At 41.2% G+C, this 12,384-nt stretch overlaps 1 protein-coding gene across 6 annotated transcripts in view; it reads left to right on the top strand.

Annotated features, from left to right (window-relative positions):
- Positions 1 to 12,001: 12,001 nt before the first annotated feature.
- The window catches only part of GABRB1 (gamma-aminobutyric acid type A receptor subunit beta1), a 120,897-nt gene continuing 120,514 nt past the window's right edge, over positions 12,002 to 12,384 (top strand). For all 6 annotated transcript variants that reach the window (XR_010998471.1, XR_010998470.1, XR_010998469.1 and 3 more), the window contains exons 1-2: positions 12,002 to 12,191; positions 12,282 to 12,373. Coding sequence is in view for 1 of the 6 variants with exons in the window: in XM_068188416.1 (XP_068044517.1) it covers positions 12,112 to 12,191; positions 12,282 to 12,373 (172 nt within the window). In the remaining 5 variants the exon portion in view is untranslated. The remainder of the gene's footprint in view (positions 12,192 to 12,281; positions 12,374 to 12,384) is intronic.

The raw sequence follows: 12,384 nt of genomic DNA, 5'->3' as shown, positions 1-12,384 counted from the left end.
ACTTACAGTTTAGATAAACAGGACTGAGTAAGGACTGGATACAAGAAAGTTCTGCTTTGTTTTTTTCGTTTTTTTTTTTGTTTTTTTTTTTTTTTTATTTTTTGTTTTTTGTTTTTTGGGTTTTTGTTTGTTTGTTTGTTTGTTTTTCTAGGAATAGAGACACAAAAAGCTTAAGTGGCAATGCAACATAATGTATGAAATGTAACTGCTTCCAATATAAGAAATTTGTAACAGAACAGGAGCTTAATTCAGTCTGCTGTGTCCTAGGTCAGTTTTCTTGTCTTATCAGAGCACAGCATAAGCTCTCTGTAAAACTGAAACTCCAGCTGGTCCAGCTTTGCTTCACTTCCATGGCCAGCACTCCTACGAAACTGCAGGAACTGATGCCGACATGCATTTAGCTGTGTATTTTTTCCTCTGACATATGGTATTTACAAGACTGCTCTACAGTACCATGGTTATTTTAACATATATGTCCTTGATTGCTTGGAATAAGACTAGAAAATCCTTTGAGTACCATATATATATATATATATATATATATATATATATATATGTTGCTATTACTGATTGCAGAAAGATTTATATGGATTATAGTGATTGACACGTGGATGTTTAAGGAGGTAAACTGTGAGCTTCATATTTAAGGGGACCTCTACTCTACACACTGCAATGGAAATGTGTTTGTGGAAGCATTCACTGCAGGAACTGCAATTTGGGGCAAAAAGTGTTGTCACTAAGAAAGCACTAGAGGTTTCATGTGCCTTCATCTCTTCTTTCTCATCTGACCCCAATACTTTCCTGGCACACACACTCATATAATATGGCACGTCACTGACCCATGTCATATCTGCAGCCAGGGCCATCAGGACAAGTTGCAGTCATGTCCTCAGTGGCAAAGTGGGGAATCAATGAGATGTCCTGATTTCTGTCTCTAAAATGGGCATCCCCAGAAAAGCAAGATAAGAAAACCCTCTTCATATAGAAGGAAATGCAGATTTTCCTAAAAGCAATACAAATCTGTCTCTCTTTCATTGAGGTGAAGAACATGGCAGCCAAGGTTGTGGGGAGGAATCTGGGAAGCCACTGCCCTGTATCCTGCCTTTCCCTGTCAGTGTTCCCATGTTTAATACAAAGTGTGCCAAAAAATTTTGGTTGCCACGAGCAGCAGTTGCATACTTTCTGCAGCACTCAGAAGCAACAGGCAGGGCAGAGAGGGACAGGGGGCTGAGACAGGGGAAGTTTGTGGGAGCTGCCATAGCTCAGAAGAGGGGAGGAAGGCTGGATGCTCCCACTCGCAGTGTCCTTCAGATTCCTGCTTTCAGGCAGAGCCTGCTGCTCTGCCTACTGATTTCAAGACAGCTGCATCCTGCTGCTGGCAACTGCTCCCAGAAGGAACAAGAGAGAAGATGCACCAACAAACTGCCTTCCTGGAAGACTTCATTGTTCCCAGTCATTACACATCTACTAATCCCAGAAGTATATGAGTCATGGGCAGATACCTAGGGAATGACTTAAATATTCCATGGAAGCCACAGGCCTGGTCCTTGACTCACAGTGAGGCCATTGGCAACAGCTTCAGTGATTTTCTTCCTGCCTTCCTGGAGCCTGGCTTGCACCAAAGGAGGAGGAGCCTCATTTTTCTTTAAAAGGAGGAAAGGAAAGAGTTGCAAAGTCTCTGGATTCTATAATGCCAGGGAAAAACATGAAAATTTGACCTACATGAAAATCTGACTACTTGTATACACAAGTACTGCAGAAAGAACTCAAAATCCTGCAGGCAGGTAAGTAAAACTGAAGCTTCTGAATCTCATGAGCCCTGTGGTGCTGACTTCTGGTTCTCAAAAGTCTGGGGCTAGCAGTACTTAAGAGGCTCTGTTGATGCTGCTCTTCCCTCATGTTGCCATGCTGCGGGGTTGGTGAGCTGTGCTCAACACCACCTCTTCACTGACAATGATGTTCACCTAAGAACTTTGCTTTGGTTTGGTTCATCTCTCAACACTTTGCTGACATCAAGCACGCACAGTAACAGACTTTCTACCTTGAAAGAGGTATATCCTTCATAACATTTGGAGAAACATAATGGCAGCAGAAGAAGTAAGGAATACAGTCACTGAAAGGTGTTCTGCATCTACCTTCTTACAAGAGATTGCTCTTATAGTGGTACACCATGCATAGTCAAACCTTCCTTATAATGAGATCATTTTTTTACTAAATGATGATATCAGCATTTGTGCGTTAGGTAGAGAATATTCCCTTTCACATATTTTATTATAAAAGCAAACGGAATGACTGGGGGGATAATACAGATAGAGCTGCCAAGCAGACTGGCCCAGAGGTAAACAGCTGATCAAATTGGTGTTTAGACCTGTAAGTTCTGCTAGTAAAAGCAAAATTTGCCATTGTGGCAATACACTAAATCTACAAAAGACACACAACTAGTCTGCTCTTCATTACCATCTGGTGGTTGTTGCATGGAGTGGCATTACTCACATCTCAAAGTTACTGAGGAAAAAAAAGTAGCAGCAGTGGGCTGCACAAGAGGGGTGGATTTGTCTTATAGGCATCAATACAAAGGCATCAGACAAAGAAAACACTGTAAAGACGAGCAGGTAGGAAAGAGAAAAAGTTAAGAAGTACTTCTCTCAAGTATTTTGAGCTGTACCTGAATATCATTTGCAAGGACCTGAGAACTGCTTAGGAAGCACAGTGTGCTGTTCCCTCCTGCTGACAGCAGTGGCAGCTAAGACCATTTAACAAGATATTTGTTAGCCACTTTCCATAACTAGTTCTTAGATCTTCACTACTCACCCAGAGAGGTATTTTACAGTGGTAGCCTAGCAGGGGGCCATGTCCTCATTGGTAAGCAAGAGGGATCTAATCCCATTCCACAGGAGCTAGCTCACCTCTTGCACAGTCAATAGTCTCCGTATCTATCCATTGTATAGTCTCCACCTCTTCCCACACAATGATTCCCACACAATGGGAAATTGCAGTGTAATTCAGCTTGGAAATTACTTTTAGAAGTCATTGGTCCAAACTTCTCAAAGCACAGTCAGCCTCAAAGTTAGACCAGATAGGTCCAGGGCCTCTGAGGAGTTCCCTTTTTCAATCTTCCTGGAGTATTTCTTATTCTTGGAATATTTCTTATGAAGGGAGGGTAGTCTGCTCCTACAGAGAGTGAAAGAAGTACAATAATTGACAAAGTGCAACACCCTTTTGCTTTTACCTAAGTGTATGAACCGATAGGTAATTGATGTGCAGTGACAAGTCCACTCTAAGTAGTTTGCAACAGTACCAATATAAACTTCTGGACACAGTCACAGGGTGTGCTAGTTTGTGTACACCATGGGGTTGATCCAGTGCAGCTGCAGCATTTCATGTCTTATGTACTAGATTGAATTATTCAAGAACAGCATGAAAAAAGATCATTATTATAATTATAAAATTCACAGGGCATAATGCACTTAAAAACAGAAATAGTATCATACCTCAGTTGCTTTGTACCTTTAAAGATGCACTCTTCAGATCCTTTTTCAGCTCTGCCATTGAATTATGTGACCTTGGATAAGTCATTTAGGCCAAATCTTCTAACAAGTGTAGCTCAGTCTATGTGCATCAATTTATACATAAGACTGACACAGGCCTTGTGGAGGTGAATACCCAAATCTGCATTTAAAATTTTGATCCCCACACCTCCATATCTGAATTTCTTGTTCTTCAAATTTTAGCAAAGACTTCCATATATTGTAGGGATATTTGAAGGCAGTAATAAGTTCAAATGCACACAGGGAATTAAAAACTTATAGAAATACTAAGTATTATTACCAAATAGGTCAGTATTTAACCAATACCCATGTCCTTAGTAGTTTAGACATTTTGTCAACTTTGTGTCTCATTTCAGAAGTTTAATACATAATCAGCTTTCTAAATATTTCTCTGCTGGACACAGATATGAGAGTACATGAAATTAATACTATCTGAGAAATACCCTGTCTTCATGAGCAGGCCTTCACCATCACCTCCCTCACCTCTTAGCCCACTCAGACATGAGAAATAAAGACTTCCACTGCCAATGGTGAAAAATCCAAGGGACAAAAAGTAAGCTGAATATTTAACAGAAACAATCCCAGGAGGCAGACTTCACAAGATGAATGGTTTTAAGAGGATGGATAAGGTGCCCTTGCTGTCTTATTAACCCAAAGCTATACGTGATATTTTCCTTACCCAAGAAGTAAAATCTACCCTCACTTATATATGGTTTAGATACTAGGGTCATTTAGGTCCTGCTCCAAAACTCACTGAAGTGAAAAAAAACCCTGCCACTCATGCAGGACACTGGATCAGAACAAGATAGCGTTTTTCATTCTGAGTTCCTTATTTACTACAGTGTTGGGTTTTTCTCTATATTTAAAATGCTTTGTTTTCTTATAGCCTCATTATTGCAGTTTAATCCTCTTATACAAATTTTATAATTCTTCAGTTCCCTTTCTGACTACAGGCAGGCAATATTTTGCTTTCTCAAAGGGGGGTGAAAAGGAATTTGGCCTGTGTGCCACTCTCATGGCCTAGCACCTCTCACTGAAACACATTTTGCAGATTTTCTGAAATTAAAACTTTGATAATGTCCAGAGCTGAAGTAAAAATTGAGCCTTAATATACCAGGTGAAGGGAGAGAAACACTCTGAATTAAAGAACAAGTCACTTAAGGAGGCACTTAGCAAGACAAAGGAAGACACAACAAAGAGGTTGAGAATATGAGAAGTCAACTCATGTGAAGGATTTCAAAACCAAACCTTATGGTAGGAAAAGATGAGAGAGAAAGGTTTCCATAATATTAATATATTGATATTTCTTCTTTTGGCCTCTTCTGCACACAAAACCAAATCTTTCAACCTCTATTCATTTCTGTCCCAAAATGGTACTAAAAACTGTCTGAAGCTAATATTGTCATCACACAAATACTTGATGCTGCTCAAGAGAAGCTCAAGGGAACAAGGGGACACTCCTGCATCCCTTATCTCATTTTTTACTGCTTCCTGAGCTTTAACATGCTGCTGATTGCTCTAAAAGTCACAGATTGCTCTAGAAGTCACAATGGTTTCACCCTCTGAGCTGGGTTTGAAGGCAACCATAAAAAGTTCAGTCTGTTCCAAAACGTATGAACAGTGAATAAAGCAATACCCTGTGCTCTTGAACTATCTCTCCTGAGCACCTCTTCTCAGATAAGTTATCCCTGGGAGCATCCTTGTGCCCCAGTGCCAACCACTGCAGTGGGAAGACATACCAACAGGGGCTAAAAAAACCTAAAGCATCCCAGTTCTGTGATCTGGCTGAGAAACATCTTTACCAGTTCTCTGTCTTTGTGTTCAATTTCTTTTTTTCTTCAAATTCTTAACTTTGCATTTATTTTAGCCTTTATTTTAAGGATCTCTTTCAACTAGCTAAAAGCAGCTAAAATGACAGGGTGCAATCCATTTCTCAGTATATGGACTGCTTCCAGTGACTGCTGCCAGCCCACACAACATATATAAATCATGGATTTTAGACCTGCACCCCTACATCACTTATAGAGATAAGTAAAATTACTTGTTGTCTTACACTTCCCTGATGACAGTGACTTCCAGCAGAAGAGATTCACATGTGGTCTTTATTTCAGCAAGCCAGAAGCATCTGTCTCACTCTTCAAATGCGCTCTTGAGACAAGAAAAGAATGTGCAAGCAGCTGGTGTGTAGGACTATTGCATTTGTTAAAATCATGCCCACTTTGTTTTCTCCTAGCGTAGGTATGACTATGCATGGTGGTACCTAATGCTGTCATTTTCATGACTGTAAATTGACAACAGAATTCCAGGGGAATTTGCCATCACCAAAGAAAACAGCTTGCAAGTTTTCAGTCTGGCACATTTTATTGTTATATCTTGCTCTTTCCATAAAACTCACTCTTAAATGTGAGAGGTGACATATTTGTAAACATATTCTTGAGATACAATGCAAATTTTTCATATTGTCACCTCCATCTTTGGAAGCAGCAGACGACCTTGATAATGAGTGGAAATATAAAATGTCTACCTTTCATGAGGCAGGTGCATCAGCAAGATAAAGAACTGTTTCTGTTTGCGATGCCCATTCTTGGCTCTGCTCAAGCTTTTCCTTTTTAGGGTTTTAACATATACAGGCACAACCTTTATATTGTTAAAAAAACAAGTACTATAAAATCTCAACCAAAATGTCTGTTTTCCTTCTTACTGCACTTGGCTGTTAGAGGATTATGTGATTTGGAGTCTGGGTCATCAGTGTGCTAAGAATACTTTTGGGTAAGATTTCATTTTAAAACTAGAAGTGATGGCCAATAGAGAAGGTCTGTGTTCAGCATCAGTTTTCATCACAAATCAGATTTAAGTCAAAACCCCAAAACTTCTAATGTAAAACTAGTTTTAAGGAACAACTAGCCAGGATCTTTAATCTTCTCAGCAACATAATACAACAAATAAGCAGAGGCTACTGGAGATTAAAAAGGAACTGGAACTACCATTTCTAAGGAAGAGTTATAAACCAGAAGTAGAGGCAGAAAGCAATGTTACCACCCTTTAAGTCCACAAGATCACAAAATACTTGAAATTGGAAGCAGAAGCTGAGTAGCCAACCTCCTGCTCAACTGCAGAGCCAAGCTCACTTTCTTCTCTGAGATGCATTAACCTCAAAGATAGACCAGGTTGCTGAGGAGTATTTTTAATTCAAAACTTCTTGAGAGTATATAATGCAAAAATGTATATTTTCTCAAAGAAAATTTAATTTTAATCCAGTTTTTACTTAGTTCTTCCTGAGAAAAGAACATTGTGAGCTACACAAGTATGGAAGATATCTCCAGAGAAATTGCATATGTGACTAAATTCAGCCATTCTATCTCCTTATTGCTAGAAGAAAACAAGCTAGGCTCTTATTTACATGACTCACATTCACAAGTGTTTGTAGTGAGTGCATCACATCACTGAAATGGGAGAAAGAGACACATTGCATTCTAGTGGCTCTGTGTGGTAAAATGCTTGTGAGTATGAGAATACTACTCATAACCTGAAAATTTTAATAAGGATTTGCAGTGAGCTGCTTCAGAAAACAATGAAAAGGCAAAACTGGGTAAAAAACAAAACAAAAAACAACCAAAACAAAACAAAAAACAAAACAACCTGAACAAATTAAGACAGGAGCTGGCCTAAATTGCATAGAAGCAAAGTTCTCAATCCTACAAAGGTATAAGCACCTTGCCACTGTATGCATCAGCATCTTAAAACCAAGGGAGCTGCTTGTAATCAAAAGATATACATGTGCTCAATTTCTCCAGGATAAAACATCAGGTGTTAACTCTTTCTGTCCTGCTTCTGACAGATTGTCACTACTGAAAAAACTCAACTTTTAGGAGCTGTATAAAAGGAAACATCTGAAGTAGCTTTAAAGATAAATCAAAAAAATATCATACTTCATACGTCTCTGTTCTCTAAATACCTCCTTAAAACCAGCTTCTGCAGTGCTGCCTTCCTTTTTCCAACTGCCTTCCTTTTTCCAGCAACATTTGAGGTGACTGGCTCCTTGTAGTTAATATGTCCATTAAAACTATACAAATGCATATAGACTGCCTTCACCTTCTTCATGTCTGTCTGAACACTTGTGGTCTTCCTTACTTACCCTGAATGGTTTGTTCTCTGAAACTAAAATTGTCTTTTTTGATAATCTCTATAGCAACTGACACAAAGACCTTAATCTTCAGCCCCTACTACTTCTTTTGAGCCAGAATAAGAGGCTGAAGGAGCTTCTGAATCTTTCACACATGGGATGAAGGACTTGGAAGCAAGGTTGCTTCCCATAGGTGGTGAGGAGGGAGGGAAAGAAAATGTACTACTATAGGGTTTTCTGTCATTAGGGATGCAGTGCTGGGAATGCATCTTGAGAGGAAGAAAATTCTGTAATGTTAAGAATGGATGTTGAATGGGGGTCTAAAAAAGCTGGAAATCTAATGAAAGAGTTTCAAATGAGTAGTACAGATGTGTAGCTGACCTGATTAAAGACTCGCTAAATTACTGGCGCCTCACTGGCGATACATATTACAGGACAAAATCCTATAGCTCATAATTTGTCTTCTCATTTTGACTATTAAAAGTGAGTAACTTTGATTCACAGTTTTGGTATTTACTATTAATTCCTTAAAATAACTGCCCTGAGCATTTTACAGTCCTTTAAAACAAAGTAGAACATCCATTAGAAAGTGGATACCCTATAATTGATCTTTACAGGGTATAAAAAGAGGGATGAAAATGGAGCACAAAGAGGAACCTTTTCCTTTCCTGAGATAAGACTGAGGGCTTGCTGAGAGACCCAAAAGAAAGGGAAATAGATGTGAGAGTGAGGTGATCTCCTCAGTGTGTAGCAGTATCACACTGCCTACAGATCCCAGGATAAAGCATGAGTTCAGCATGGCAGTCCTCAGCTCCTGTCAATTGTCTGCATGGCTTTGCTGCTGCACTGAAATCCCCAAGGCACACTAAAAGAACTTCCAGCCTGTAGTTTTCTGTCATTTGAGAAGATGGCTCACAAGCTCTATTTGACTCAAGGGATTACTGTAGGTACAAAACAACAATAGCGCTATCACCAAGCAGATGAAATAAGTGACCTGCCTCTTTATGTATAAATATGAACAAGATTTGTTTTTTACCTGTACAGGTAGTCATTTCACAATTCCAAGGTTTCGCTTCATAGTTTTCAAAACCAACCATTCATCTTAATTGTAAAAAAAATTTGATTTAAAATTTGGAATTTATATTATTGATATAATTACTCCAAAACATTGCTTGCTCAGTGCCAAGTAAAAAAAAAAAATGTGTACCCATCCTAATTCTCATTTTTCTTTCAGCTGTGTATGTAGTATGAAAAATCCACACAGCAGTTCCAAATGGACACAGATTAGGAGTATCCCGAGTCTGCAAGTCCCTATTTGCAGTTTCTCAAAACCTGTCAGTATCACAAATATTAACACATTCAGTCACCACCTCTACATACAAAATCTACAGTATGAGGGACACAGCTCCCCATTTGTTTTGAGCAGAAGCACAGAGACACTTACTTTCATTCTACTTTTAAGAAGGCACAAAATCTCCCTAGAGAGAAATTGCGAAATCATAATTTTTGCATTTTTTCCCCTTTATTTTTTAAAACTTGTAGTCTTCCTGCCTACAGAGCTTATCTAGAAGGACACAGAAAGAATTTCCAAATTTCCCTCTTTTTCAGTGATCTTGCTTTTTTTCTAAATTAGACAATATTATCTGAGCAGGACATTATATTTGTATGATATGCACTTTCTGGTGCCAAATTAAAATGAGCAGTGCAAAAAACGTATTTAGTAAAGTGGAAACATTAATTTCTGTAAGAAAAAAAATGCCTTCCTGAAAGTTTAAACATAATGAAGGTAAAAAATGAACATGCATTTGGCCCAGGATATTTTCTGCATCATGCTTTATGATTATATTATTTGTCTTGCTTCTAGTAAGCATTTGATATGCCTTAGAATATGAAAAAAAAGTCATGGTTAATATGTTAGAACTAGTGGATTTCAACTGGCTTCATTTATTAGTGCTTACATATGTCTAACAAATATGAAAAGTGTTTTATCAAAATTACATCAAAATTCTTCCACATTGGTGGCCTGGAAAAGCATGCTATATTCTCCTAGAAAATGATGATCTGCAAAGAGAGCAGAACTTCCAAATTTTTAATTCATTGACTACTTCAGCTAGCAACACGTGTGAGAGTGGAAGTCCTGCTGATAATAATTTACCTTTTTCAGTCCTGAAAACAATGGAAAATAGGTCTCAGACATGTTTCCATCATCCCCCCGCACAGGGCAAGAGAAATCCTTCTCACACCCTCTGCTCTAGCAGTGTAATGCCATGCAATTCCTCCTTTGTATGGTTATTAAAAATACCATATAAATCTCTTTGTTCCCAATCCCCCACTATTGAGGGATCTTTTCAGTATTGTCTCTACACTGCAGGATATTTGCAGTTGTTTCAAATCCCAAGTTTAGAGCCCAGATGTCCCCAGTAATCAAGCTATACAAAATTGAGTTGAATTTCAACAGTTTGGGTCTTATTTTTGGAATGCTCACTGGAAGAAGCTCAAGGCTGGTCTCCAGAAGCCAGGACAGCTTTGTTGGAAGAGCTCTCAGAGGAACCAGCTTGCCAATAAGAACATCCTCATCCCTCCTGGAAATATATTTGCTGGGCTGAGACATCCCTGATTGCAGGAGACCTGCAGGACAGGCTTTGCTCATGCCTTCTCAGCCCAGATGGAAAGATCAGAAATTCACGTAAAACAGTTCAACCACTAATGGGCATTCAGTCCAGGGGCCAGACTACAGCTCATCTGAACTAAAGCTGCCCTGAAATGTGCAGCAGATTGAGAATTCTAATAGAATAAACCCCTGTGCTTATGCCTTAAGATAGATTCTGGCAAGCCATGGAGAGCAGTGCTCTCCCTTAAATACAGGCATATCTGACTTTCACATGGCTTGCAACAAAGCTAAATGTAATGCTGCATACCATCAAGAAGTAAAAGATATGGCTCTATGGTAAATCCTAATTCAGTGCTTCAGAAGAACCAGGTAACATTATGATGGCTGTGTGGGATACAACTCTAATTAAAAAGATACTATTTGGTAGACAGCTATAGGTAGGATTTTGTTGTTGTTGTTGTTAAAAAGTGCTCTACCCAAGCTAGGCAAATTATAATTGAACAAAACTCTTTCCAAACAGCAATCCTAAAGTACACTCAAGTTGAGCTCGGAGGTCACATTTTTCAGCAGCTAATTAGTGAACTAGGAGGAAAATAATAAAATATAAAATGACTCAATGAAAATTGAAAATATTTATTATATTCTATTACAAAGAACTGATAAAATAATTGTTTTCATAAATTTGTACACTTATGGTTGGAGAAAGCATATGTGAGATGAAGGACTCCCATAGTAATCGCTCAGGAAGCATGTTGGGCTCCTTCTCCAAAAGGGACAAATTTTCATAGAAAAATGCATTGCTCAAAAATTTGTTCCAAAAGCTACTCAAAACTATCACATTTGTGAATGTGTGTCACAAACTATATCAATATTCCAGCATTTTTCAAATATCTTGGCATATTTCAGCTACAAAAAGGATCAACAAGTCTGCCATTTCTCAGAAACAAGTCTGCATGACGCTGTAGCCGACTCAAAAGCCTCTAATGCGTATCCCAAGGGCACCGCACGCAGGACTGTGAAGCACACAGAGGAGATGGGTTGACCCTGAAAGGAATAAATGTTATTTATGCTGCGCTATGGTGCAGTGAAAGCGAGCGGCACCGGCAAAGCCATAAACTATTCACAGGGCTCCGATCAGTCACTGCGCAATGATGCACAAGAGAGGTCAGGTTACATTAGCGCATCCATTCCGAGAGTCTTAAAAAAGAAGTTCTAAACGCAAGACCAATTACATTGGTTAAACATTGGAACTAGAGATCAGTTACCCAGGGCACCGCGGGTACCGCTGCGGGGCAGCCCCGCCACCAGCCCGCTGAGGCAGCGCCGAGCGCTGCGCGGGGCGGGCGCGTCCTCAAGCCTCCGCCAGTCGGCAAAACGCTACCTGCACCAAAACGTGCCATTTCTCTCGAACTGGCCATGCCTCTTTCACTTTATGGCTAACATCGAGGGGAATTTGTACGCCGAAGAGCCCTCAACAATTATTCACTGTCCCTTGACGAGAAGCCGGCGCTCCAGCGGTGGCGGCGCGCCCGGCGGCGGCAGCCCCTTCCTCAGGGCAGCTCGGGGGTCTCGGTCCCGCTGTGCTCCGCTGTACCGCCCTCAGCGCTGCCGCGGTACCTGTTGCGGCGCCGCGCCCTCGGCCCCCGCGCCCTCAGCAGCCCGCGGACGGGAGAGCCCGGCCGGGCCGGGCAGCCGGGGCGGGCAGAGGAGCGCCCCGGGGCCGCGACGCTCGGCTCCGCGCATGCGTCCCGCTCCCGGGAACTGGTTCTCCTCGCCGGTCCGCAGCAAGTTCCAGTCCGCGCCTCGTCCCCCGTGAGGCGGCGGCCAGCATGGGGGCGGCTGCGAGGCGGGCCGGCCCGCGGGCGCTGCTGCTGCCGCTGGCGCTGGCCGTGGCGTGCGCGGCGCGCAGGTGAGCGCCGCCGGGCTGCGGACGGAGGGAGGGAGGCGGGCGCGGGGCCGCCCGGCCGCCTCCCTAACCCGCTTGTGCTTCTTCCCGCAGCGCCGACGGGCCCAGCAACATGTCCTACGTGAAGGAGACTGTGGACAGGCTGCTCCAAGGCTACGACATCCGCCTCCGCCCTGACTTCGGAGGTGAGGCGCCC

The sequence above is a fragment of the Anomalospiza imberbis genome, chromosome 4, assembly GCF_031753505.1.
Source record: "Anomalospiza imberbis isolate Cuckoo-Finch-1a 21T00152 chromosome 4, ASM3175350v1, whole genome shotgun sequence".
In the NCBI taxonomy this organism is placed as follows: domain Eukaryota; kingdom Metazoa; phylum Chordata; class Aves; order Passeriformes; family Viduidae; genus Anomalospiza; species Anomalospiza imberbis.
The sequence above is the reverse complement of the archived record's forward strand: the minus strand, read 5'-3'. Positions and strand labels throughout refer to the sequence as shown.